The sequence below is a fragment of the Leucopleurus acutus genome (genome assembly GCF_964270905.1).
Source record: "Leucopleurus acutus genome assembly, chromosome: 1".
Lineage (NCBI taxonomy): Eukaryota > Metazoa > Chordata > Mammalia > Artiodactyla > Delphinidae > Leucopleurus > Leucopleurus acutus.
Window position 1 is genome coordinate 85,937,675 of NC_139142.1, and position 26,455 is coordinate 85,964,129.

At 42.0% G+C, this 26,455-nt stretch overlaps 2 protein-coding genes across 3 annotated transcripts in view; one reads left to right on the forward strand and one right to left on the reverse strand.

The window, feature by feature from the left end:
* Window positions 1–3,010: 3,010 nt before the first annotated feature.
* Window positions 3,011–12,888, reverse strand: ZSCAN29 (zinc finger and SCAN domain containing 29). The gene is made up of 6 exons (XM_082849591.1): window positions 12,567–12,888; window positions 11,578–12,015; window positions 10,890–11,094; window positions 8,218–8,913; window positions 5,465–5,932; window positions 3,011–4,461 (listed from the first exon to the last, which is right to left on the reverse strand). Exons 2-6 carry the CDS (start codon window positions 11,890–11,892, stop codon window positions 3,593–3,595), a joined length of 2,553 nt encoding a protein of 850 aa, XP_082705717.1. The 5' UTR covers window positions 11,893–12,015; window positions 12,567–12,888; the 3' UTR covers window positions 3,011–3,592.
* A 139-nt stretch (window positions 12,889–13,027) lies between these two features.
* The window catches only part of TUBGCP4 (tubulin gamma complex component 4), a 48,309-nt gene continuing 34,881 nt past the window's right edge, over window positions 13,028–26,455 (forward strand). For both annotated transcript variants that reach the window (XM_082835180.1, XM_082835181.1), the window contains exons 1-3: window positions 13,028–13,378; window positions 22,988–23,116; window positions 26,012–26,134. In XM_082835180.1, coding sequence (XP_082691306.1) covers window positions 13,301–13,378; window positions 22,988–23,116; window positions 26,012–26,134 — 330 coding nt within the window. In that variant the 5' untranslated portion in view covers window positions 13,028–13,300. The remainder of the gene's footprint in view (window positions 13,379–22,987; window positions 23,117–26,011; window positions 26,135–26,455) is intronic.

Sequence of the window (26,455 nt, forward strand, 5' to 3'; positions counted from 1 at the left end):
AAACAACTGATGAGAACAAATATGACTGTCCAGCTCCTAATATATTCTTGCTTCCTCTGCTGCACATGCCATCCAGTCTGTCCCTACAAAGGCTGAACGAGTATTAAAAGGGAGGGGTGCATAGATCCTCTTGCTCCCCCATCAGTGGGCCTGGTTTCTCTTTCTTAGAATGTTTGAAGACTATGTATTATTTCTTGCTTCTTCCATCCTCAGGAGTGGCAGATTGGGTGGCAGATAATGGTTTGTGAGCTAGTTTGAGATAAAATTGGGTTTTCCCTGGTAAGAGTTTTGCCTTTGCCCTATTCCTTTTTTTTTAAACATTTTTATTGGAGTATAATTGCTTTACAATGGTGTTAGTTTCTGCTGTATAACAAAGTGAATCAGCTATACATATACATATATCCCCGTATCTCCTCCCTCTTGCGTCTCCCTCCCACCCTCCCTATCCCACCCCTCTAGGTGGACACAAAGCACCGAGCTGATCTCCCTGTGCTATGCGGCTGCTTCCCACTAGCTATCTGTTTTACATTTGGTAGTGTATATATGTCCATGCCACTCTCTCACTTCATCTCAGCTTACCCTTCCCCCTTCCTGTGTCCTCAAGTCCATTCTCTATGTCTGAGTCTTTATTCCTGTCCTGATATATGGATATATGGAATTTAGATTCCATATATCTGTGTTAGCATATGGTATTTGTTTTTCTCTTTCTGACTTACTTCACCCTGTATGAGTCTCTCGGTCCATCCACCTCACTACAAATAACTCAATTTCGTTTCTTTTTATGGCTGAGTAATATTCCATTGTATATATGTGCCACATCTTTATCCATTCATCTGTCGATGGACACTTAGGTTGCTTCCATGTCCTGGCTATTGTAAATAGAGCTGCGTGGACATTGTGGTACATGACTCTGTGAATTATGGTTTTCTTGCCCTATTCCTTTTGCACATTCTCTTCATCTGGAGGTTGGAGGGCTGGTCCTGGGTCTTTTAAAATTGACTCATTCTCCATGCCCAGTTATGATGGGTCCCAATGGATATGGATACAGATACTAAGGAAAGATTTTTATTTCTATTTTACCACATTCTAATTTGTTTTTCAGCCTAGAACATAAAGATTCAGAAAGGCATACCTGTAGTAACCCCACACAGGCAGCCAGAAAAAGCAGGTAAAGATTTATCTTTTCCTACCAGCAACAACTTAATCAAAATTTGCATATATACATTTTTTTTAAAAAAACACCTAGAGAACCACTGGGCATTTTATAGATAGAATTTTTATTAACATGGTATCCCTGAGAGGCAGATTAAGGTGTAAACACTGTTCTGCTTTACAGAAGGGGAAATGGAGGCAGGTTGACTTACACATAAGACATTTGGAACCAGAATTTGTATCTGTTGGTACCACAACCAGTGCTTTTCCCACAAGACTATACACAGATATACTGAAGACAAGTGATCCCTCATGTTTTAAAAAACACTATAGCACACTTCCTAAACTATCTCAGATCCCGAGGCATTGCTTTAGACTCGTGTTTCTTGTATCTTCCTGTCTGCTTAGGCAACATAATTGAGACACCATCTCCCCTTAATTCGTAAGAGTTAGGAATTAGGAAATTCCCTCAGCACCAGAACCCTAACTAATCTTTCATCTACCACAGTAAGCTATGGATTTTAGAAAATTCTACCTCCCCACTTCTCTCTCAGATCTCATTCCCATCCCAACTCATTCAATGTGACTAATGATGCAGCTACTTATCCCAGGCCTTGGCCATCACTCACGTTCTTCTTTCCTCTGAACTGCCCATTGAAGTATCTTCTTAAGATACTGGTTTCTGACCTTCGTCTCCCATAGGAGCTAGTCCCCTAAGACTGCTCATACTTCTTCCCCAGTGCCAGTCAGCTGTTTCCTTGTCAGTAAGCACAGCACAGTACCTGATTTACTCTGGAGGATGGGAGCCCACCTCCTGATCTGCCTGGCACTCCATGTTTTAGCTGAGGCGAGTCCCTCTCTGCCTTCTGTACGGCCCATATCTTGCTACCTCTCCAATTCTGTGCTACTCCAAGCTTTGTCTAACCTTCCTTACAGTCTGTCCTTTGCCCTCTGCTCCCTTGCTCCCCAGTTTTCCCATTTTTCACCCATTCAGCACTCAGTTTTGCAATGAGTTTTGGAAAGTTCATCCCACCCAGTAACCTTCCCTCTGAGCACTTCCTGCTTCATGAAGCCTTCCTGATTAAAGAGAAGAAAATACCTCTTAAATTTTTTCCAAACTCTAATGCATCAGACCTCAAGTTTTATGCATAGTGTTACTACCTAGCTTTCTAGATTTCTCTAAAACTGTTGCAGCTATACATGTGCACTATTTGTCCATGTCGGTGTCATCTGTTTTAGTTTGTAAGGAAGAGGACAGGGTCTGTTTAACTTGTGCTGTACCTGCTCATCATACTGCTATGAACATGTGGGCAATTAATTCAATACTATTTGATCATAAAGATCAGAATTACACTTGCATTTGAACAGCTGCTTTTAAAAGTAGGTGTATACAGTTGAATATGTGTGCATGTGTGTGTGTAAGTATTGTCAACTCCACTGACCAAAGATAATCTGTCCTCCTTACCATTAGGGTAAAGAGTTGTTGGCACAAAGTGGTCTGTTTTCCCAGTCCGTGGGAATGTGGCAAGTGGCCTCTGCGCATTGCAGGTCAGTATTATGTCCACAGGGTGCATGACACTAGCCCATGTGTTTAGAGTGTGTGGAATATGGACAATTCCCTCTTGGCAGTTCTAACTGCTTTCCCTATCACCGCATCCAACTGGCTTGCTCTTTAAGCTTCTGGACCACAAGGGACACATGAAATTCTGATGAGATGGACCAGAAAAAAAAAATCACACCAGATGCTGTAAATACAGTATTTTTCTATTCCAAAGCTTCTAGAGCTTGGAAGAAACTAAGAAATCCAGGGTTCACACCTCAATATTTATACGAGGTTTACATTGTTTCCCCATATAGCACACCTAGGTTCTTGACAAAATGACTTATAGGTCAGAACCAAATTGAACACTTAAACTCTCCTTTAAGGTAAAGGAAGAGTGTGCATGACAAATATATCATTCTGAGCACAGGGTTAAGTGAGCAGGAAAAGTCATTCTTCTTTGCATTTCCATTGCTATATAAAGAGCTACACCCATTCAATGAGAATTCTTACTACTTCTCCATGAAATGCTGCTGTGATGGGTTTTTCTAGTTGAAATGCAGGCTATAACAGGATGAGTAAAGAAGGGTGCACGTCACACTCATAGGATCTACTACTGTGTCCTCTCTATTAAGGAAACAACATAGGCACTGAGAGGGAAAGGTGTTGCCGTCAATAAAGGCAAGGAGAGGGAATGAAATCTTCCTTTCATTCTTAAGATGCTTTGGGAATTTGACTCTAGCTCCAGAAGAAACATAGGAACAAACAGTGGGGTAAATTCTAGAGTATTTCCTAAACTAGTCAGGCACAAATTAGGAGATGGATCTCACTATTGGAGGACTTTTCTAAACAATTTCAATACATGTAATGAGACTGTTTTCTTCATAGATCCTCAGGGGCTTACTTAGGGGCTGGCTGTGAGAGAAGCTTTTCTCGTGTATGGATCTCTCGGTGCTTATTAAGAGCAGAACTTTTACTGAAGCACTTGCCACAGTCATGACACCCATAGGGTTTCTCTCCTGTGTGGGTTCTGTGGTGTGCACGTAAGTCAGAACTCTTACTGAAACTCTTTCCACAGTCAGGACACACATGGGGTCTCTCTCCTGTGTGTATCCTTCGATGTGCACTAAAATGAGAACTGTTATTGAAGCTTTTCCCACACTCTTCACACTGATAGGGCTTTTCTCCTGTGTGGGTTCTCTGGTGAATGATAAGGCTTGAGCTCTGGTTGAAGCGTTTTCCACACTCACCACACTGATACGGTTTCTCTCCTGTGTGGATTCTTCTATGGGTGATGAAATTTGAACTGTCACGGAAGCTTTTCCCACAGTCAAGACATTTATAAGGTTTCTCTCCAGTGTGGATTCTCCGGTGTCTAATGAGGCGTGCACTCCGACTGAAGCTTTTCCCACAGTCAGCACATTTATATGGATTTTCTACTTGAGGGGATATTTGATGCATGAGATGGGAGTTTGGACCAAAGCTTTTGCCATATCTGAGATATTTATAGGGTCTCTCCCCCAAGTAAGGTCTCTGATGACTTAGAACTTTACCTAAACTCCTCTCTGGGAATGTTGGTTTTCCTCTTCTCTCCCCTGGGGTCTTCTCCCACTGTCTTCCTGATCTACATTCACTCTCAATGCCTTTACCTTGATTAAGACGCCGGGGAATTTTCCTCTCAGACCTTGCAAGTAACGTCCTGTGTAGTTGTACTTCCTCAGCAATATCCCGTTTTAGATTCTCTTCATTCTCAAATCCAGCCTCAAAACCTGACATAAGAATAGAATTTTAAAAGTTATCCGTTTTCTCAGTTATGTACCAGGGTAAAGCAAGTATCACATTAGATGATTAAATGTAAAAATTAGGGAGTTCTAGATCCCAAATAACTACCATCTGTTAAAATTCCGATGTTTTACTTCTCTAATGGAATCGATGCTCTATGGAACACACTTAAAGAATGCTGATCTAAAGAACTTTTGGAAAAGAAAACTTATTTATCAAATGCCCAAGCACTGTGTTAAGTACTTCACTGTGGTACTTCATTTACATCAACCTTATGAGGTAGGTCTTAACATATGAGTGAATTTACAGGGTTAAGTAACTTGCTCTAAGGTACTCAACTAATAAACAACATAGTCTAGATTCACATACATATATATGTGTGACTCCAAAATCAGAATAATTTTCCTCACAAGGAGGGAAGCCATAATGAAGTTTTGGGGTTCTTTTTCTTATACAGTAGCTGAGATTCAAAGGATCAGTTCCCTCAGAAATCTCAGACTTTTGCATAAGTGTGTCTGAAGAAAGAGGTTATCAGGTTTTCATATATGTGAATAAAGCAAGCATACAGCTGGTTTACAAGCTGAAACTAGAAGAAAAAACAAATGAGAATGAACTTTAAAAATCAACTTCATCCATCTATGGGTATATGACATGCTACTTGGGAAATGTAGGCTTTCAGATTGCCTGCTAGGTAAACTGCCTAGTAACCTAGCAGGTCACATGCAGATGATGGCTAGTTTACAAAGTCTGCAGCCATCTCAGATTGATGCTGTAGTGTGAGGAGGCAGGTCAAGTGAATAGGGGATATAAACTAGCTGCTTTATAATAGACAGGAAACATGGAGAAGAGAGAAGGTGGTCACAATAAGAATCCAAGAGAGCTGGGTGTAGAGGCCACTTCTGGTCTTCAATCTCATGATTTTTCTCCTAAATCCCACTGCCTTCCCTTTGCTATTTGCTATATCTACCTTAAGAAGTAAAAGGATCTTACCACTGGGGCTCTGAAATAAGACTGGAGCACGGGTCATAGCCTCTGGGGGTACCTCGGTATCTTCTTCATCATCTTCAGAATCTTCTTCTATGGCCTCACCTGCTTCCTCGGCTTGCTTCTCGGCTTCGGCCTCACTGGTCTCCTGGGTGGGACACAAGGCTGCCTCCTCTTCCCGGCCATCACTGGGCAGGGCAGCACCCCGGGCACTCACCAAAGCATCCATCTCTTCAAAGAAGGGACAGGTCTCTGGTGCTTGGCCATTCTTGACCTTCCGATAGCTGGTGTGGAGGCTTTTAAACTTGGTCCGACACTGCTCTGGTGTCCTAAGGAAGCCATATTCCCATAACCGCTCAGCTACTGCTCCATACAACTGGCTGTTGCGGTGGCAGTTCTGGAGGGCTTCATAAAACTGAGTCTCACTAAGAATTGCAAGGTAGGTCTTTGTCTCTTCATAGCCCCAGTGTACACCTGCCACCAGAAGAGAAATTTCAGCACCACTTAATCCAGGGCTTTATAGTCTCAATTCCTCAGTCCTATCATCTGCATCATGAAAAATCACCTAAGCTCGGGCTCCTAGGTGAAAAAGTAAAAACACCTCATGTTTCCAAAATCAATACGAACTCTCAGAATGTTCTGCTTCTCTATATCCTATATCAATTTCACAGAGACCTTTATTCCTGCATTCTGTTCAAAAGAGGCCTTTCCACCTTATCACTGTAACAATCATTATGTACTCTGAGGCAGGTGTACAGAATGCATTTCCCCATTCTTCCGGTAATTCTGGAATTCTGATCCTAATTAGAAAATAACTGGTATGGGGAAGAAGACCCACAATCAGTCACTGTCAGCCATGAGCCATCCCTAAATTCTCTGATCAATCTTTTTCTACCAGTCCTACTTCCTTATGAATTAAGTTTCCCATAGAATGACTCAAAATCCCAAGGAAGAGTCTCTTTCAGAATCACACTGCTGCTTAATCCAATCCCTTTTACGGCCCTTCTTCACTTGCCACAATCTCAAAAAAAGCCAACCCAGCAATAGCAAAGACCTGAAGGGTACAAGATAAGAACCTGTAGTCATGCACCATCTTGGGAGTGAAGGAGTGGCAGAGCCAGAAAGAGGAAGGAAGCAGAGCAGATAGCATCTTCTGGCCTGAGCTCTGCTAAGGCTGCAGGCCATCCCAGCTTGGGCAGTACTTCTTCAGGATGACTACAGGCTCTGCTCCCTGAAGGTACCCAAGGGAGAGGGAAGGAAGATTCTAAGAGCCTTCCTCCCACTTGAGAGCTAGCTGGAGATTACACTGCTTCCATTACCCTCCACTCACTGCAAGTAATGCAGCTAGCACATGTGCCATGATTGTGATTTACCGAAATTTATTCCAGTGACAAAACGGGGAAAAAAAATTTTTTTTTTTTTAATTTAGGCCATGCAGCATGCAGGATCTTAGTTCCCAGACCAGGGATAGAACCCATGCCCCCTGCAGTGGAAGCTCAGAGTCCCAATCACTGGACCACCACGGAAATCCCAAATTTTTTTTTAAAAAGGAAAAGGAGGGGCTTCCCTGGTGGTGCAATGGTTAAGAATCTGCCTGCCAATGCAGGGGACATGGGTTCGAGCCCTGGTCCGGGAAGATCCCACATGCCATGGAGCAACAAAGCCTGTGTACCACAACTACTGAGCCTGCATGCCACAACTACTGAAGCCAACGTGACTAGAGCCCGTGCTCCATAACAAGATAAGCCACTGCAATGAGAAGCCAGCACACCGCAATGAAGAGTAGCCCCCGCTCGACACAACTAAAGAAAGCCCACGTGCAGCAACGAAGACCCAACGCAGCCAAAAATAAATAAATAAATTTATTTATTTATTTATTTTAAAAAGGAAAAGAAAAAGTCCAAGACAGAAGAAGACTAGAACAGAAGTAACAACACATATAATAAAACATGGAAGGGACACATAACTGTTCCCAGTGGAACTGCAACTCTAGAGTAGTCCTGCTGCTGTGCCACATTTTACAGTTGAGGACGCAAACTGTGAAATGGCCAGATAGCTGTGCGAGGTCACCCAGCTGATTAGTGGTCAGGGTTAGAAACGAAGTCTCCTGATTCATACTTGGTGCTCTTCCCATAGCAACATGGTTGTACAAATTACATCAACAGTAATAAGTGATATTTTAAAATGGTTCCATAGGCAAATAATACTTCAGCAGAGTGTTAAGCAAGGTTTCTTGCTGCAAGACTTCTTAGTCCTGTTAAAATGCCAATGTGTGTTGCAGATCTCACAGAGGAAACAAAATGTTTCCCCAACTTTGGGCAGTCCTTCACTATGCTCTTCTAAGTAAAAAGGAACACATAATAAACTGACCTTGAGTTTGGAGAAGTAAAGATAAAACACCAGTTCATATAAGGTGCTCAACAAATATTAGTTAAAGATAATACAGTACCAAGTTTTTCTCAGCCCTCAGTGATTTTGTAATCAGGAAAAAATATTTTAAGAAAGAAATGGAAGGAATGATACTCCTTTTCAGGAGTCTCTTGAACTCTGAGTGTACTTCTTTAAAATATCTAAAATTATTCTCTACTTACTATTAGCTCAATGATTTTCCCACAAAAGAGAATGAAATACACAGAGAACTAAGAAGTGCCTCTGTTCTCTCAGTGACAAAGCTGGCAGGTGACATTAAGCTTCCTGACTCCACATCCAGCCTCATAACTCCTCAGTCTAATCCTAAAACCCCAAGAAGAAAAGCTTACCACTTGGGCTTCGGAAAAGGACGGGTGTGGTGGACTTGTCGGGGTCCTGGGGGGTGGCCTCCTGGCCCACTTCCTCACTGTCAGACTCTTCAGCCATGGCATCTTCTCCCTCCTTATGCTGCCAGTCCTGTTGCTCTGGCTCCTCAGTCTCAGCATCACTGCCCACCAGGCCAGAGTGAGAGGCTGCCTCCTCCAGGCCATTACTGGGCAGGGCAATGACCTGGGCACTCATCAGGGCTTCCATCTCTTCAAAGAAGGGGCAGGTCTCAGGTGGGTGGCCACTCTTGACTTTCCGATAGCTCTTCTGGAGACCTTTGAACTTGGTCCTACACTGCTCCAGGGTCCGGAGGAACCCATACTCCCGGAGCCGCTCAGCCACAGCCCCATACACTTGGCTGTTTCGATGACAGTTTCGGAGAGCCTCGTAAAACTCAGTTTGACTGAGAATTGCGAGGAGAGTTCTGGTCTCTTCATAGCCCCAGTGCACACCTGCCACCTTCTCATCCTCGAAGCCCCAGTGATCCTGTTCCACCCAGCTTCTTCTCTCTCTCCTGGATGGTAACAGATCAGCATGCATTTGTTTGTCTCCTGTGTGACTGCCTCTTGGGAATTCCTTCTCCTTGAAGCCCAGATCTGGGATCCATGGCTCTCCTTGCTCCAACTTGGAGACCACACTGGATTTAGGAAATGGAAATCCTGCTTGCAGGGAGGCAAACAAAGGATATCATAGTTTGGACTGATCATAAAAAACATCTCTGAGTTCAGACCTGCCTTTTTTATCCAAGAGGTTTATAAAGCAAAGTATCTAAGAAAATGTTTTCAGAAAGTTCAATGGGTTGAAGAAAGTGGGGAAAAATACATGAAACCTCAAAAAATGAGAAATATTTTACTTTCCAGAGCAGGGTGACAAGAGAGGAAAACGTTCTGTTGTGTGTTCAGAGCAGATAATTCTGTTCCAAGTTGCTCCCTAGCTCTCCTAACCACTTGTAGGCAGGTCCTGCACTGCTGGAAAGTCACCTCCTGCCTCCTACACAGCTGACCAACGTGGGGGTTATTCCAAGTACAGCTCATAGCAGGCCCTCTGGATCCATGGTTCCTCCACATCTGCAGACTTACCCAACCACAGTACTGTAGTAATTACTATTGAAAAATATCCATGTATAAGTGGACCCACACAGTTCAAACTCACGTTGTTCAAGGATCAGCTGTAGTTCTCTACTTGGGGCCAGAGAATTAAACTCAGAGTGATTTCAAGGGGGAGACTGTCTTCTACTCTTCCATTTCCTTCACACTGAGTCACGAAGTTCTAAAGGTTTTTCCCTTAGTATATCCTTTATTCCTACTGCCACCATCCAAGTCTAGACCCCTTACCTTCTCACACCTGGGTAACTGCAGCAGTCACTGTCCTACCTAACTCCAGGCTCTTGCTTCCTCAGCTCATATGCTATTTGTATTGCCAAACCTTAACCAGAGTGGTTACCAGGCATGGCCCGTTCAAAGCAGACTCCTCTCCAAAACACAGCACATGTTTATTCACCACTCTGTGCCTTTCCTTTAACTCCCTCCCTTCTATCGAAATTTAACCCATCAGTGCCCCCATGAAGCCTTCGCTACAGCCCTCCCTCGTCTCCCACTCTGCCAAACCCCTATTGTACTCACAATTGAGTAACAAGTCATTGTTTGGCATTGTTTCAATACAGTTCAGTTCAGCACATATTTATGTTCACTTTTGTGTTCTCAATCATATTATAGGCTTTTTGAGGATAGGCACCTTTTCTCATTGCAGAGTACCCTGCAAGGTGTTGAGCACATGGTAGGTGTTCAAAACTGATTAATTCTGCAAGTCTGTGTGTGCAGTTGAGGGACTGCATCTGGATGACTAAACAGAGACCACTACCAGACTGGCTGAGAAGCCTAGTGTCTTAGATAAGATCAGAATTCAAAACAACCTCAACAAGTTAAAGAAGTGATCAAAGAAAAAAACACACAAAATGGAGTTCTGCAGAGTACAAAGAAGAAAAACAAGTTCCACAAAATCCAAGTTTAAGAATAAGAACTAGGCACAAAGACAATGGGGAAAGCTCTAAGAGATGGGGGAGTATCAAGTGAACGACAATCATTAGTTGAGTTATACGGAAAGAAAGTGTAGTGAAATTCTGAAGTAAAATTCTTACTCTGCCTCTACCTACCAGACCCTCACTGGAATAATATATATAATTTAATTCTGCACAACTAACATGCTATTTGGAGAACTTAAAGTTTCCAAGGGAGAGTAACAAAAACTTAGTAGGTCTGAAGAATGGAGCTTCTGGGGAAAAGCAGAAAGAAACAAATATAGTTTAATATGGAGAAAGAAAATGACTAAAAGGAAAATGTGCTTTCAAGTATAGAAAAGAATTTTTATCTAGAAAATACTGACGTAGTATCATCATTACCAGGAGGAAAGAAATTCCAAGTTCTGGAAAAACTAGGGAGCCATCCTCTGGCAGACTTATCAAAAGAGTAAATATAAGAATTGCAGCAGAGAGCTAAACTATATGCCTTCAGGAGGTCCCCAACACTGCATACTCTATTTCCACTCTTTCCTGAAATCCCTTTCCCACTCACTACTCCCAACCCTACTTCCCAATTTAGAATGGCATCCTATCTTCCCATATAAATCTACTCCTCACCGCTCCTTTGAAAAGGTCTGAGCTTCTCCTTTGGGTTCATCTGCTCCTGTGGTCCCAGGTCTGGGTTTCTTGCCCTCTCTTTCTTGGGTACATCCCTGGGCTGGGGTTCCACTGACTCCTGCCGAACACTTAATAACTCTCGTGATGATTTCAGGGGTGTCATCTTCTCCAAGCGCACTTCCTGCCCCTTCACAGAGACTGTGACCTAGAAACAACCCCCATGAATTGTCACTGCAAGGTCATAATGAGGGGTATTCCCAGAGGAGATTATTTATTACCCCAAAAGAAATCATCCTTTTGGGACATGGCTAGGGTTGGGGCGGGGGGTGGTTAATAGTGAACAAGGGTCTTTCTTAGTCCATTACTGTTAGCTTAGAGCAGCTGGAACTACAAAAGAAAAAGATCAAAATAGTAAACCCGACTCCAGGCTAAAAAATAACTCCCCTTTCTTCCCTAATAAGTAAAAAACTATGAAACTATGAATAACTCGTTATGATACCTAGCAAAGGTACACCCAGGTAGCATCTCCCGATAAGCTCTATCTGAAAAAGTTACCTATTAAAGGACCAGAAGTATAAGCATCACCAAGGGAGACTGTGCCCCACTTTAAATCTGACTGTGCCTTAATTTGGCTTTTTATCCTGCCCCTGCCCAGTCACACACTTCTGAATACCCCCTCCCTGCTCACCGAACGTCCAGGTCTTCCAGGCTCTCTTTCTAATTCTTCCACCAGAGCCACTGCCTCCTCTCCACTTTCTGGACATTGCTTTTGTACCCATTTCTGGATCTCCCCAGGTAAGACGGTCAGGAACTGCTCTAGCACCAACAATTCTACAATCTGCTCCTTGGTGCGCACCTCCGGCCTTAGCCACCGACAGCAAAGTTCCCAGAGTTGGCTGAAAGCCTCCCGGGGCCCAGCTACCTCCTGGTAATGAAATCTCCTGAAGCGCTGTCGGAAGGTCTCAGAGTTAGCGCCATTCCCTCTCAGGGTGGGTTTGGCCATCGTTCACAGCAGAAAGCAGCTTCCCTCCACTTAAGGGTCTAGGTTCCACAGCTTACACCCATCTTCTCATGTCCTTGGAGAATCACCTGCAGATGAGTCTCTCTCTGTAAGAAGAGTTTCCTCCTAGGATAGAGAGAGATGGCACTATCAGAAGGAACATACTCACATGTCTGAAGTCTTGCCAGAGCTGGCCTGACTTCGCAGATGCTCCACGTAGCACCAAATTCAGGACAGCAAGCCAAAACCGAGCATGAAGGTGAGACACCATTCAAAAGCTGCATTTCTGGGCGACTTGCAGGGCAGCCCGGGTAAGCAGCAAAGAATAGAAAGTACTGTCTGTTCCTCTTCCACCTCCCCCAAATCTGACCCACTGAAGCTCCCCCGACCAGTGTAGCATAGTGTGTTCGAACCATATGGGAGCTCGAGAGGTTCTAAAGGCATGTCACCATCCTGCTGAAGGCAACAAAAAGCCTCTGTCCAGCGGGTCGCAGCTGATCTCCCCCAGTACCTCCGCCGTCCTTCCCCGGGCCCTCTCCGTCCGCCCCGCCCACTCGGACTCCACCACTACCAATTCCCACCCCAAACAAAAATCAAGTACTGAATACTGGGTCTTTGTTCTCCCTCACAGCAAAAGTAACCGCTCAGTAAATAGCCGGGAACTACTGAATGGAAACCTCGCGCATTGAGAGAAGTTGGTTTGGGCTCCTGAAGCGAGGGCCGGGTGGGCTTGGGGAGAGTCCCACTGAGTTGGTGGAGAGTGGGAGTCCGAAGGGGCAGTAGTCATGGGTCTCCTGAGGACAAGCTCGGGTGCTGGCCAGGCGCTCCGAGGGCTGCAAGGTTCGCGGATGCGGGGTTCCGGCCTCTTTGTCTTCTCTCCCTCCGGCCAGGTCACTCTCAAAAGCCGTCGTGAGCCCCTCCAGAGGCCTCCGACCGGGCTAAGCGTCCTGAGAGGACCCTCCGACCCACCCCTGGGAGCTTCTCCTTCTCGGGCTGTCACTCAACCCACCCGCATTTCTGACCGCGGGCTAGCCTCACCCACTCGGGGTAGGGCTCCAGCCCGGGTTCTCCAGCCTTCCAGTTCAGCTCCCAAACCGGAAGTCCGAGCGGGCGACCCGGGCGCTGGAGGCGCATGCGCGAGGGAAGCTCCCGCGACTCCTGCGGAGCACCAGCTGGAGCCTGCAAGTGGGCCCAGGCGAGCGCGGCTCACTTCCGGGACGCGGCGCGCCGACCCCTTCCCGGCTTCCCGTCAGCTCTCCTCAGCAGTAGTCTCGGCGGGTACAGTCAGGAGGAACTGCCCTTCCCGGGGTCCTGTGCGCGTGTAGTGGAGGGAGCGCTCGCCTCTTTGGTTGCCTGGTGAGGCTCTGGAGGAGGGTGCGACGGATATAGGGACTCGCGGTCCGCCGTGGGAATGATCCACGAACTGCTCTTGGCTCTGAGCGGGTACCCAGGGTCCATTTTCACCTGGAACAAGCGGAGTGGCCTGCAGGTACTGTCCGCCTCAGAGCGCGGGAACTAGCGAGAGCGGAATGGGTGGAGCGAGCTAGTGCCAAGGGGAGGAGTCTGAGGGACCGACAAGGCGGGGCTTGCAGGGCCCGAGGCGTGGGGGGCTTGTCCCTGGGCAGGTAACCGGAGGGCTCAGTAATTGTATGTGCTTTTTTTTTTTTTTTTTTTTAGCGGTACGCGGGCCTCTCACTGTTGTGGCCTCTCCCGTTGCGGAGCACAGGCTCCGGACGCGCAGGCTCACGGGCCCAGCCGCTCCGCGGCATGTGGGATCTTCCCGGCCCGGGGCACGAACCCGTGTCCCCTGCATCGGCAGGCGGACTCTCAACCACTGCGCCACCAGGGAAGCCCTGTATGTGCTTTTAAACTGAGTTTTGAAAGCTAGTCCAAATACATAGTGCCTGACGCACAATAAGGGTTCAGCCAGTTTTGTTGCACGAAAAAGTGAAAGTGTTTACCTTATTACACCTCGCCCGGGAAATTTCTGCACTAGGAGAATTTGGAGGGGGGCCTTCATGTAACCAGGAATGTGTGAGGGGGAAGGGCTATGTGCTATATGCTTTATCTCATTTAATCTTCACAACCACCTATCTCCATTTCAGAGATTAACTCCCGTTGTCAGGGATCACGTAGCGATTAGCAAACTTGGTCTTGAACCCAGTTTTTTTTTTTTATATAGGCTTTTTAATGATGGCCATTGTGACTGGTGTAAGTGGTATCTCACTGTAGTTTTGATTTGCATTTCTCTAATAAGTAGGGATGTTGAACATCTTTCCACATCTAAAGGGTATTTTAAAAATAATAGTGTCCTCTATGTATATATAGAGTTTATTGCTGTTATTACCATTGAAAATAATCTGCATTTGTTATTGGTGGTGGGATTGAAACAAAATACAAATCTGATATATTTTAAGGTTTAGGAGTGATTTTAACCAGTTTACTTAGATTTAAAGATGAGAAAACTGAGGCAAAGTGAAGTTAAGTTACTTGTGAAAGTCAAAGATAGTAAGTGATGAAGTAGAAATTCAAATCCATGCCTGTTATTTTATTTTCTTATATTTTGACTGATGGGTTATTTAGATTTGTATTGTTTAATTTCCAAGTATTTGGAGGGGTTTTTCTAGATATCTTAATGATTTCTAATTTAACTGCATTATAGTCAGAGAACAAACTGTCAGATTTCAAATTTTCAGAATTTTGTTGAGCCTTATTTTTATCCTTGGTAATAATTCTTTTCTTGAGACCTACTTTGTCTGATAGTAACATAGCCAACCTGACAGAAAAACAGATTTTTATGTTTACTGTATGGTATGTCATTTTCCTTCCTTTTACTTTCAAACTATGTCTTTTTTAAATTTTTATTTAATTTTTTTGTTGTTGTTGTTACTCACATCACTCTGTTATTGGTCAAATCAGTCATACAGTCAACTGGGTCATTCCATCATTGGATGACTTGAATAATATGTATATTTTTTTATACAGCAGGTTCTTATTAGTCATCAATTTTATACACATCAGTGTATAAATGTCAATCCCAATCGCCCAGTTCATCACAACACTACCACCACCCTCCGCTGCTTTCCCCGCTTGGTGTCCATATGTTTGTTCTCTACATCTGTGTCTCAATTTCTGCTCTGCAAACCAGTTCATCTGTACCATTTTTCTAGGTTCCACATATATGCGTTAATATACGATATTTGTTTTTCTGTTTCTGACTTACTTCAGTCTGTATGAGAGTCTGTAGATCCATCCACGTCTCAACAAATGACCCAATTTCATTCCTTTTTATGGCTGAGTAATATTCCATTGTATATATGAACCACATCTTCTTTATCCATTCATCTGTCGATGGGCATTTAGGTTGCTTCCATGACCTGGCTGTTGTAAATAGTGCTGCAATGAACATTGGGGTGCATGTGGCTTTTTGAATTATGGTTTTCTCTGGGCATATGCCCAGTAGTGGGATTGCTGGGTCATATGGTAATTCTATTTTTAGTTCTTTAAGGAACCTCCGTACTGTTCTCCATAGTGGCTTTATCAATTTACATTCCCACCAACAGTGCAAGAGGGTTCCCTTTTCTCCACACCCTCTCCAGCATTTATTGTTTGTAGATTTTCTGATGATGCCCATTCTAACTGTTGTGAGGTGATAACCTCATTGTAGTTTTGATTTGCATTTCTCTGATAATTAGTGATGTTGAGCAGTTTTTCATGTGCTTCTTGGCCATCTGTATGTCTTCTTTGGAGAAATGTCTATTTAGGTCTTCTGCCCATTTTTGGATTGGGTTGTTTTTTTAATATTGAGCTGCATGAGCTGTTTATATATTTTGGAGATTAATCCTTTGTCCGTTGATTCGTTGGCAAATATTTTCTCCCATTCTGAGGGTTGTTTTTTCGTCTTGTTTATGGTTTCCTTTGCTGTGCAAAAGCTTTGAAGTTTCATTAGGTCCCATTTGTTTATTTTTGTTTTTATTTCCATTACTCTAGGAGGTGGATCAAAAAAGATCTTGCTGTGATTTATGTCAAAGAGTGTTCTTCCCATGTTTTCCTCTAAGAGTTTTATAGTGTCCAGTCTTATATTTAGGTCTCTAATCCATTTTGAGTTTATTTTTGTGTATGGTGTTAGGGAGTGTTCTAATTTCATTCTTTTACATGTAGCTGTCCAGTTTTCCCAACACCACTTATTGAAGAGACTGTCTTTTCTCCATTGTATATCCTTGCTTCCTTTGTCATAGGTTAGTTGACCATAGGTGCGTGGTTTTATCTCTGGGCTTTCTATCTTGTTCCATTGATCTTGTTTCTGTTTTTGTGCCAGTACCATATTGTCTTGATTACTGTAGCTTTATAGTATAGTCTGAAGTCAGGGAGTCTGATTCCTCCAGCTCTGTTTTTTTCCCTCAAGACTGCTTTGGCTATTCGGGGTCTTTTGTGTCTCCATACAACTTTTAAGATTTTTTGTTCTAGTTCCATAAAAATGCCATTGGTAATTTGATAGGGATTGCATTGAATATGTAGATTGCTTTGGGTAGTATAGTCATTTTCACAATATAGATTCTTCCAATTCAAGAACATGCTATATCTCTCCATCTATTTGTATCATCTTTAATTTCTTTCATCAGTGTCGTATAGTTTTCTGCATACAGGTCTTTTGTCTCCCTAGGTAGGTTTATTCCTAGGTATTTTATTCTTTTTGTTGCAGTGGTAAATGGGAGTGTTTCCTTAATTTCTCTTTCAGGTTTTTCATCATTAGTGTATAGGAATGCAAGAGATTTCTGTGCATTAATTTTGTATCCTGAAACTACCAAATTCATTGATTAGCTCTAGTAGTTTTCTGGTGGCATCTTTAGGATTCTCCATGTATAGTATCATGTCATCTGCAAACAGTGACAGTTTTACTTCTTTTCCAATTTGTATTCCTCTTATTTCTTTTTCTTCTCTGATTGCCATGGCTAGGACTTCCAAAACTATGTTGAATAATAGTGGTGAGAGTGGACATCCTTGTCTTGTTCCTGATCTTAGAGGAAATGCTTTCAGTTTTTCACCATTGAGAATGATGTTTGCTGTGAGTTTGTCATATATGGCCTTTATTATGTTGAGGTAGGTTCCCTCTGTGCCCACTTTCTGGAGAGTTTTTATTATAAATGGTGTTGAATTTTGTTGAAAGCTTTTAATACATCTGTTGAGATGATCATATGGTTTTTCTGCTTCAATTTGTTAACATGGTTTATCACATTGATTGATTTGCATATATTGAAGAATCCTTGTATCCCTGGGATAAATCCCACTTGATCATGGTGTATGATCCTTTTAATGTGTTGTTGGATTCTGTTTGCTAGTATTTTGTTGAGGATTTTTGCATCTATATTCATCAGTGATATTGGTTTGTAATTTTCTTTTTTTGTAGTATCTTTGTCTGGTTTTGGTATCAGGATGATGGTGGCCTCATAGAATGAGTTTGGGAGTGTTCCTTCCTCTGCAGTTTTTTGGAAGAGTTTGAGAAGAATGGGTGTTAGCTCTTCTCTAAATGTTTGATAGAATTCACCTGTGAAGCCATCTGGTCCTGGACTTTTGTTTGTTGGAAGATTTTTAATCACAGTTTCAATTTCATTACTTGTGATTGGTCTGTTCATATTTTCTATTTCTTCCTTGATGTTCAGTCTTGGAATGTTATACCTTTCTAAGAATTTGTCCATTTCTTCCAGTTTGTCCACTTTATTGGCATACAGTTGCTTGTAGCAGTCTCTTAGGGTGCTTTGTATTTCTGCAGCGTCTGTTGTAACTTCTCCTTTTTCATTTCTAATTTTATTGATTTGAGTCCTCTCCCTCTTTTCCTTGATGAGTCTGGCTAATGGTTTATCAATTTTGTTTATCTTCTCAAAGAACCAGCTTTTAGTTTTATTGATCTTTGCTATTGTTTTCTTTGTTTCTATTTCATTTATTTCTGCTCAGATCTTTATGATTTCTTTCATTCTGCTAACTTTGGGTTTTGTTTTTTCTTCTTTCTCTAATTCTTTTAGGTGTAAGGTTAGATTGTTTATTTGAGATTTTTCTTGTTTCTTGAGGTAGGCTTGTATAGCTATAAACTTCCCTCTTAGAACTGCTTTTGCTGCATCCCATAGGTTTTGGATTGTCGTTTTTTCATTGTCATTTGTCTCTAGGTATTTTTTCATTTCCTGTTTGATTTCTTCAGTGACCTCTTGGTTATTTAGTAACGTATTGTTTAGCCTCCATGTGTTTGTGTTTTTTACGTTTTTTTCTCTGTAATTCATTTCTAATCTCATAGCATTGTGGTCAGAAAGGATGCTTGATATGATTTCAATTTTCTTAAATTTGCTGAGGCTTGATTTGTGACCCAAGATGTGATCTATCCTGGAGAATGTTCTGTGCGCACTTGAGAAGAAAGTCTAATCTGCTGTTTTTGGATGGAATGTCCTATAAATATCAATTAAATCTATCTGGTCTATTGTGTCATTTAAAACTTCTGTTTCCTTTTGAACCCAGTTTTGTCTGGCTCCAGTATCTCAACCACTCTTTTCTACTCCTGCTTCCAGTAATATTATCTAATCATCTCCATAACTTAGTAACTTAGGTATTGTTGGCCCCAGTATACAGATGAGCAAACTGAAGTTCAGAGAACTTTATGGTGGCTAGTCTTGATAAGGCAAGATTTGAATCTAGCTCTGTCTGATCACAAAGTCATGCCTGTTCCTATGAGAGTTGGTAGTATAGGCTGTAGAGGAGCAGAAAATATACATTCTTGGTCTATAAAACTTATAAATCAAACAGATTGCTTTTGTTATTGTTTCTTTTCTTCTGTAAAACTAGCACAATGCCAGGAATATAGGAGAAAAATATTCAGGAGGTAATTGTTTGTGCCTGACTGTCAGAAGTAAAAAGAGACGAAAGAATATGGGAACAATAGCTGCCTTCCTTTTTTTCTTATAAAATAGTCTCAATCGGATATTTTCCTCAAGTTCTCAGCTTTAAAGTTACTTCTCAGAAAAACCTTCTCTGACCACCTCTTTAAGTATACTCCTTATGCCATTATTTTCTATCACAGCAACTTGTTTATTTCCCTTATAGGACATCACAATTCATATTATTTATTGTTGTTACCTATGTTTAGTCTTTCTCTCACATAGATTGCCCATGGGGGCTAAGACCACAGTGGTCTTCTTCATAGATGTACCAGGAGCACCTAGTACAGTTTCTGCCACATACTAGGTATTCAGCTATTTGTGAAAGAAAAAAATTCCACCAAAATCAGCAAATATTGCATACTTTTTGCAGAATGGTGTTTTTCACATTTCGATAAAGGGAAAAATTGTCATGAATGCCCAGTGTTGATAAAAATAAGTTTATTGTAATATTGAATATGTATACACATTAAGCTAAGTATAAACTCAAGCATATTGCTCTTTAACAACTGTAAAACCAGTTATTTTTACAAAGTAAATAAAACTACCAAACTTATCAATTCAAATTGACATTAATCTAATGCAGCTTCTCAGCATTGGCACTACTGACATTTTGGACTGGATAATGTGGGGGCCGTCCTGTGCACTGTAGGATGTTAAGCAGCATCCATGGCCTCTACTTGCTAGATGCCACTGGTATCCCCTGAGTTGTGCAACCAAAAATATCTTCAGACATTACCATGTCCCTTGGGGGCAAAATTGCCCCCACTGAGAACCACTGATCTAATGTAATATATACTGCTGTTTTGCTAAAACTAAATTGTCAACATTGAGTTAAATGGTAGAATGACTTTTCTGCAGATCTGGCTCTCTGTTTTCTATTTTGACTTCAGTAACTCTAATGAAGAGAATGCCTGTTCATATAAGTAGGTTGTACCAAATGGTACCAATAACTTTAAGGTATCGTTTGTTGTTTCAGAGTAACCAGACCTGGAACTTTTCTAAAACTCTGCCAACAAACACTGCTCAAATGCCAATTTTTTTTTTTTTTTTTTTGCTGTACGCGGGCCTCTCACTGTTGTGGCCTCTCCAGTTGCGGAGCACAGGCTCCGGACGCGCAGGCTCAGCGGCCATGGCTCACGGGCCCAGACGCTCCGCGGCACGTGGGATCTTCCCGGACCGGGGCACGAACCCGTGTCCCTTGCATCGGCAGGCGGACTCTCAACCACTGCGCCACCAGGGAAGCCCTCAAATGCCAATTTTAATAGGAGTATCACTTAATAACTGAGTAGAGCTGTCCTAATAATAAAAAATTGCTGACATGCATTGAGCACTTGCTATGTGCTTGGCACATGTGATTTACATGTATTAATTTATTTAATCCTCACAATTATCATCTTTATAGGTATGAAAACTGAGGCACAGAGGGGTATTGCTTGCCTAAGATTTCAAGCAAGTAAGAGGCAACTCAGGGATTCACACCTAGGCAGTCTGGCTCCAGAGATCAAGTTCTTAAGGACTATGTCATGCTACCTCTTAAGTTGTTAACTTGAAGATATGGTTAGCATTGTGTCATTAAAATCTACATTAAATGGATTCCTAATCAAATTATTGTGGAATCAGTAACAGAAAAATTCTTCTTTGCCTATTTATTACTACAGTTACTGTCACATAAAGATGGCTTCCACAAAATACAACATGAATGTGAAATATTCTGAGTTCCTTGGGAGTAGTAAATATGTCTGATTTTGTTCACTATTTAATCTTGGAATGTTAGCGCAGTGCCTGGGATAAGTACATAGTCACTAAAAGTTGGTTGATTCTCCAAAGAAGATATACAATGGGCAACAAGTGAAAAGATGATCAATATCACTAATCATTAGGGAAATGCAAATCAAAAGCACAATGAGAGGGGTTTCCCTAGCGGCGCAGTGGTTGAGAGTCCGCCTGCCGATGCAGGGGACACGGGTTCGTGCCCCGGTCCGGGAAGATCTCACATGCTGCGGAGCGTCTGGGCCCGTGAGCCATGGCCGCTGAGCCTGCGCATCCGGAGCCTGTCCTCTGCAATGGGAAATGCCACAACAGTGAGAGGCCAGCGTACCGCAAAAAAAAAAAAAAAAAAAAAAGCACAATGAGATATCATTTTATACCCTTTAGGATGGTTATTACCAAAAAAACAGGAAATAACAAGTGTTGGTGAGGTTGTAGAGAAATTAGAACCCTTGTGCATTGCTGGTGGAAATGTAAAATGGTACAGTCCCTGTGGAAAACAATATGGTGACTCCTCCAAAAATTAAACACAGAATTACCAAATGATCCAGCAGTTTTATTCCTGGGTATATACCCAAAAGAAGTGAAAGCAGGGACTCAAATAGATATTTGTAAACCCATGTTCATAGCAGCATTATTCACAATAGCCAAAAGGCAGAAGCAACTCAGATGTCCATAGACAAATGAAGTGAATAAACAAAATGCAGCATGTACATACAATGGAATATTATTCAGCCTTAGAAAGGAGAGACATTCTAACACATGCTACAACATGGATGAACCTTGAAGACACTATGCTAAGTGAAATAAGCCAGTCACAAACGGATAAATATTGTAGAGTAGTCAAATTCATAGAGACAGAAATTAGAAGGGTACTTACCAGGGTGTGTGGGGGAAGGAACAATGGGGAGTCATCATTCAAGAGGTACAGAGTTTTAGTTTGGGAAGATGAAAAAGTTCTGGAGATGGATGGTGGTGATGGTTGCACAACAAAGTGAATGCACTTAATGCCACTAAACTGTACACTTGAATGGCTAAAATGGTAACTTTATGTATATTTTGCTATGACTTTTTTCTTAGTTGATTGAATGAATACATTCTCCCACTACTATTTTTCTGCTTGAACTGCTGTGAAATCTTTACATACCATACTAGGCTATCATTTGGCCATGATTTAAATTAAAAATACAAATGAAAATATGGACACTAAATTATATGTCCAGTTATAAGGTGCTTTTACAGATTATAATATGCTATGTTAATTTTACATTTTTATCAAAATGAAAACAAAATTTAAATTTTCATAGAGAATTTGTAAATCCTAAGAATATGTCTGAGAGACCTCTGGAATCTGCAGAACCAAGAGTGAGCAATATTGCTCAAGAGACTTTGTTGCAACCAGATCAAAAACCCCATATATCCTTATAGACCATCCCAGGAAGATTCCATAAGGAATAGGTAATATACTTAGCCATGAAAAAGAATGAAATCTTGCCATTTGTGACAACATGGATGGGCCTGGAGGATATTATGCTTAGTGAAATAAGTCAGACAGAGAAAGACAAATACTTTATGATTTCACTTATATGTGGAATTTAGAAAACAAAACAAACAGACAAACATATGCATAGACAGAAACAGATGCATAGATACAGAGAACAAATGGTGGTCGCCAGAAGGGAGAGGGATAGGGGGAGGGATGAAATAGGTGAAGGGTATTAAGAGGTACAAACTACCAGTTACAAAATAAACAAGTCACGGGCATGTAATGTACAGTACAGGAATATAGTCAGTCTTTTTTTAAAATAACTTTATTTATTTATTTATTTTGGGCTGCATTGGGTCATTGCTGCTGCGTGTGGGCTCAGTAGTTGTGGCTCGCAGGCTCTAGGGCACAGGCTCAGTAGTTGTGGCACACGGGCTTAGTTGCTCCGCAGCATGTGGGATCTTCCCAGACCAGAGATAGAACCTGTGTCCCCTGCATTAGCAGGCAGATTCCTAACCACTGTGCCACCAGGGAAGCCCCTAGTCAGTCTTTTATAATAATTTAGTATGGTTTGTAATCTGTAAAAATACTGGATCACTATGTTGTACACCTGAAACCAATATAATATTTATACTAAAATTTAAAAAAAAAAGCAGGTAGTAGTGGCTGCCTCTGTGGAGGTTGACTTATTTTTCATGTATACCATTTTGTACTGTTTAAATTCTTTACCATGCATTACTGCCTATTTCAATAAATAACTAAGTTGGGACTGGGGAACAACGTCTTTGTAGTGATTTGGAAATACTTTTGTTATCTAGAACTTACCAGTCTTAAATAGCCATCTTGCAAAGGGAGACAATCGTTCTAGTGAGTATAGTGAGTAGCGGGCATCAGCGTTTTTAACATTATTCCTCTCCTGCAGGTGTCACAGGACTTCCCATTTCTCCATCCCAGTGAAACCAGTGTCCTGAATCGACTCTGCCGGCTGGGCACAGACTACATTCGTTTCACCGAGTTCATTGAACAGTACACGGGCCATGTGCAGCAGCAGGTAGGTTCCTGTTCTCAGGGAACGTACACCTCCCCAGGGCTGAAGCTATGTTAAGCTTTCAGTGAATCCATTGGTAATTCATGTGATGTAAGTGCCAAGAAGTTATGAATTTCTCATCACTGGAATTATTCAAGTGAAGGCAAGGTGACTGTACCTCAAACAAGGGGAAAATATACATGGGGACCAATTTAGGCAGATGGATGTAAGAGAAAGTATGCTTTGCCCAAGTTTTAAGAGACCTGAATTAAATCAGTTTGAGCTGGACCAGAGTTCCAGTCCCAGAGGTGAAAACACAAAGCATTATTTAAAATTCCTTTGCCACTTTGCTTCTAACTACCGTAGTTACATTGAGGCAGGCAACTAAAATCTTCAGGCTTCCTTTTTCTTATTTGTAAATAAGAGTTAAACTGGAGAAGGTTTTGGCATGTGGTAAGACTTAATAAATATTATTGATTAATATAAATTAATTGGAAGTCAGTGCTTTATAGTGTAGTGGCCAAAGATTTGTTTCCTGTCCATCACTTACTGGCCATAGACTGCTCAGCAGTAACCTGAGGCTCAGTTTCCTTACCTATAAAATGGGGATAGATAGTACCTATCTAATAGGGTTGTGGGGATTAAACAAGGTAATTCATGCGAAGTGACTGGCATATAGTAGACACTCAAATTTTTTTTTTAAGAGAAATTTTAAAGTTCTTTTTTACTTTTAACAGTCTGCAATTCTGTCAGTGGTAAGTAAGAAGATTGCTGCATTGTGTGACTCTGATTCAGTGATGACTGTTTCCCAGTGGAAAGAATGATTCTGGTTGAAGAGAAAGGCAGAGACTTCTAGAAAGGAAAAGGAAGGATAGTTTTCTGAAACAATGCAGTCAGTACCACCTGGCCCCTGTTATATAAACTGGTTGTCAGGCCCTTGGTGGTAATCTATGGGACAAAGGAGTCAGAGAATAATGCCTTATATTTTCATCTCTGGGACAGGGATCCTGATTCAAACAGATTTTGTTGCAGAGAAAAGAATTTAAAATCTAATCAATGCCAGGGACTTCCCTGGTGGTGCAGTGGTTAAGAATCGGCCTGCCAAGGCAGGGGACATGGGTTCGAGCCCTGGTCCAGGAAGATCCCACATGCCACACAGCCCGTGAGCCACAACTGCTAAACCTGCGCTCTGGAGCCCGCGAGCCACAACTACTGAGCCTATGTGCCAGAACTACTGAAGCCTGCGTGCCTAGAGCCCATGCTCCACAGCAAGAGAAACCACTGCAATGAGAAGCCCGTGCACTGCAACCAAGAGTAGCCCCTGCTCACCGCAACTAGAGAAAGCCCGCATGCAGCAAGACCCAACGCAGCCAAAAATAAATAAATAAATTTATATTTAAAAAAACCTAATCAGTGCCAGTTTGCTATGAAGTCATAATAATGAGAACACAATGATCAAAGTTGGAACCTGTATACATATTAATATAGATGAAAAGGGCTCTTTAAGTGTTTGTATATAACACTTAAAAAAAACCAAACCTGTCCTATATTCGTGTGACTATGTGGATCTTATATGTGAATTCCTACTTTCCCAAATTCTAAAGATATTTGTAGTACCTTTTTCTTTTTTGAAAAGTAAAAGCAGTCTCATTTTTTCTTTCATTTTGTGATAAATGAAGACATTCAGTTCTCTGGAATGACACAACCAAAACAAAATCACCTGGTTGTAAGCCAATCTGGTCTATTTCACCCTATGCCTGTGCTATTCTTATTATAGCTGGGAACATTTATCTCCAGGAACTACTAGTATCCTCTGCAGCATCCTGTGGCTACAGTGTGCCTTATAACCTCTGAGCCCAAGCTTCCTACCACATTTGTTGCTGAATTCTGCTATGGTATCTACCACCACCAGAGCCTGACCATGCAAATCAGTACATAGCCAGAAAGGCTAGTCATCATGGCCTCTAGTCAACTGTTAACTGCAATTCCCCCGTGTAGAAAAAGAATGCTTTTACAAAGAAACTGCAGCTTTCTGAAAAGACAAACCGTATTTGTTAATAGCCTCTTGGTGAGTGTCTTCTAACTCCCCACGTTGGCTATCAGGTTCGGGTTTTTGATGAATTGCCATCTAGGCAGGAGAAGGGTTGTTAGAAGGAGGACTGAGATCATTTTATTTATTCAGTAAATAGTTACCATCTGTTCAAAGAACTGTGCTAGGAAATGAAATGCAAAGATGAACAAAGTATGGGCCCTTGCTTCATGAAGCTCTTGGTCTAGTGAGGGGACAGATAAACAAAAGTTCAGTTCCAGCACTAAACAGGGATGCTATGAAAGCAACAAAGGGGAGCTATTAATTCCCTAGGGAGAGTTAGAAAGGGCTTTTCAGGGAAGAGATGCTGGAGTTGGGTCCTGCAGGAAGAGTAGGTATTTGTCACAAACATGAGTTACAAGCAGACTACACTCATTCACAGGGGTGAGAGATAGAAACAAGGCACATTCAGGGAACTGCTGAGTAATTTGTAAATGAAGATGTGAAGTTGGAAGCAGTTAAAGATAATTTTAGAGAGAGAGTAAGGGCCAGAAGTTGTATACCATGTAGAGGAGTTTAGATATTATTCTGGGGCAAGGGGAAACCACCAAAGGGATTTAAGCTAGAAGTTACAAGGTTAGAATTGAGTTGTTGGAAAACCTCTAGTGACAGTATGGAGTAATACCTGGTTGGTTGTAACATCTGAGCCACTTGGAAAATGAAAACATTATCACATTTTAAAAGGTCTCTTCAGTCAGGTTTTCCTCTCATTGAAGCACTGCTTTGATAGGGAATTATTTAAACAAAAAAATGCCATTAATAAAGGATAATGTCTTCCTTGGGTTTCAGGGTCTGAGCTGAAAAGTTGACTTCTCTTTGTTTGATTTCAGGATCACCATCCATCTCAGCAGGGCCAAGGTGGGTCACATGGAATCTACCTAAGGGCCTTCTGCACGGGGCTGGATTCAGTTTTGCAGCCTTATCGCCAAGCACTGCTTGATTTGGAACAAGAGGTGAGAAGAAATACGGGAAGGAACACCTCTGGGACAGCAGATGAGGACATGTTCCTGATTTGTAATGCCCTTTGATACGGTCAGGTGGTTAAGAATGAGCTATTTTCTGCGTGGCTGGAGGGTAAGTGTGCTCTCTGTGATTGCCCAAGCCATGATCAAAGTGGCAAGTGGATCACGGCAAAGGTTCCTGAGTGAGTTTAGAAGAGCCCTAGCTTTGGTTTTGTTATCACCTGAAAATCAACATTAATAATCTTCTATAAATGATCAATTCTCAATACCCTAAAATGAACCCTAAGCATACTCTCACATTCGCTTCCGGTT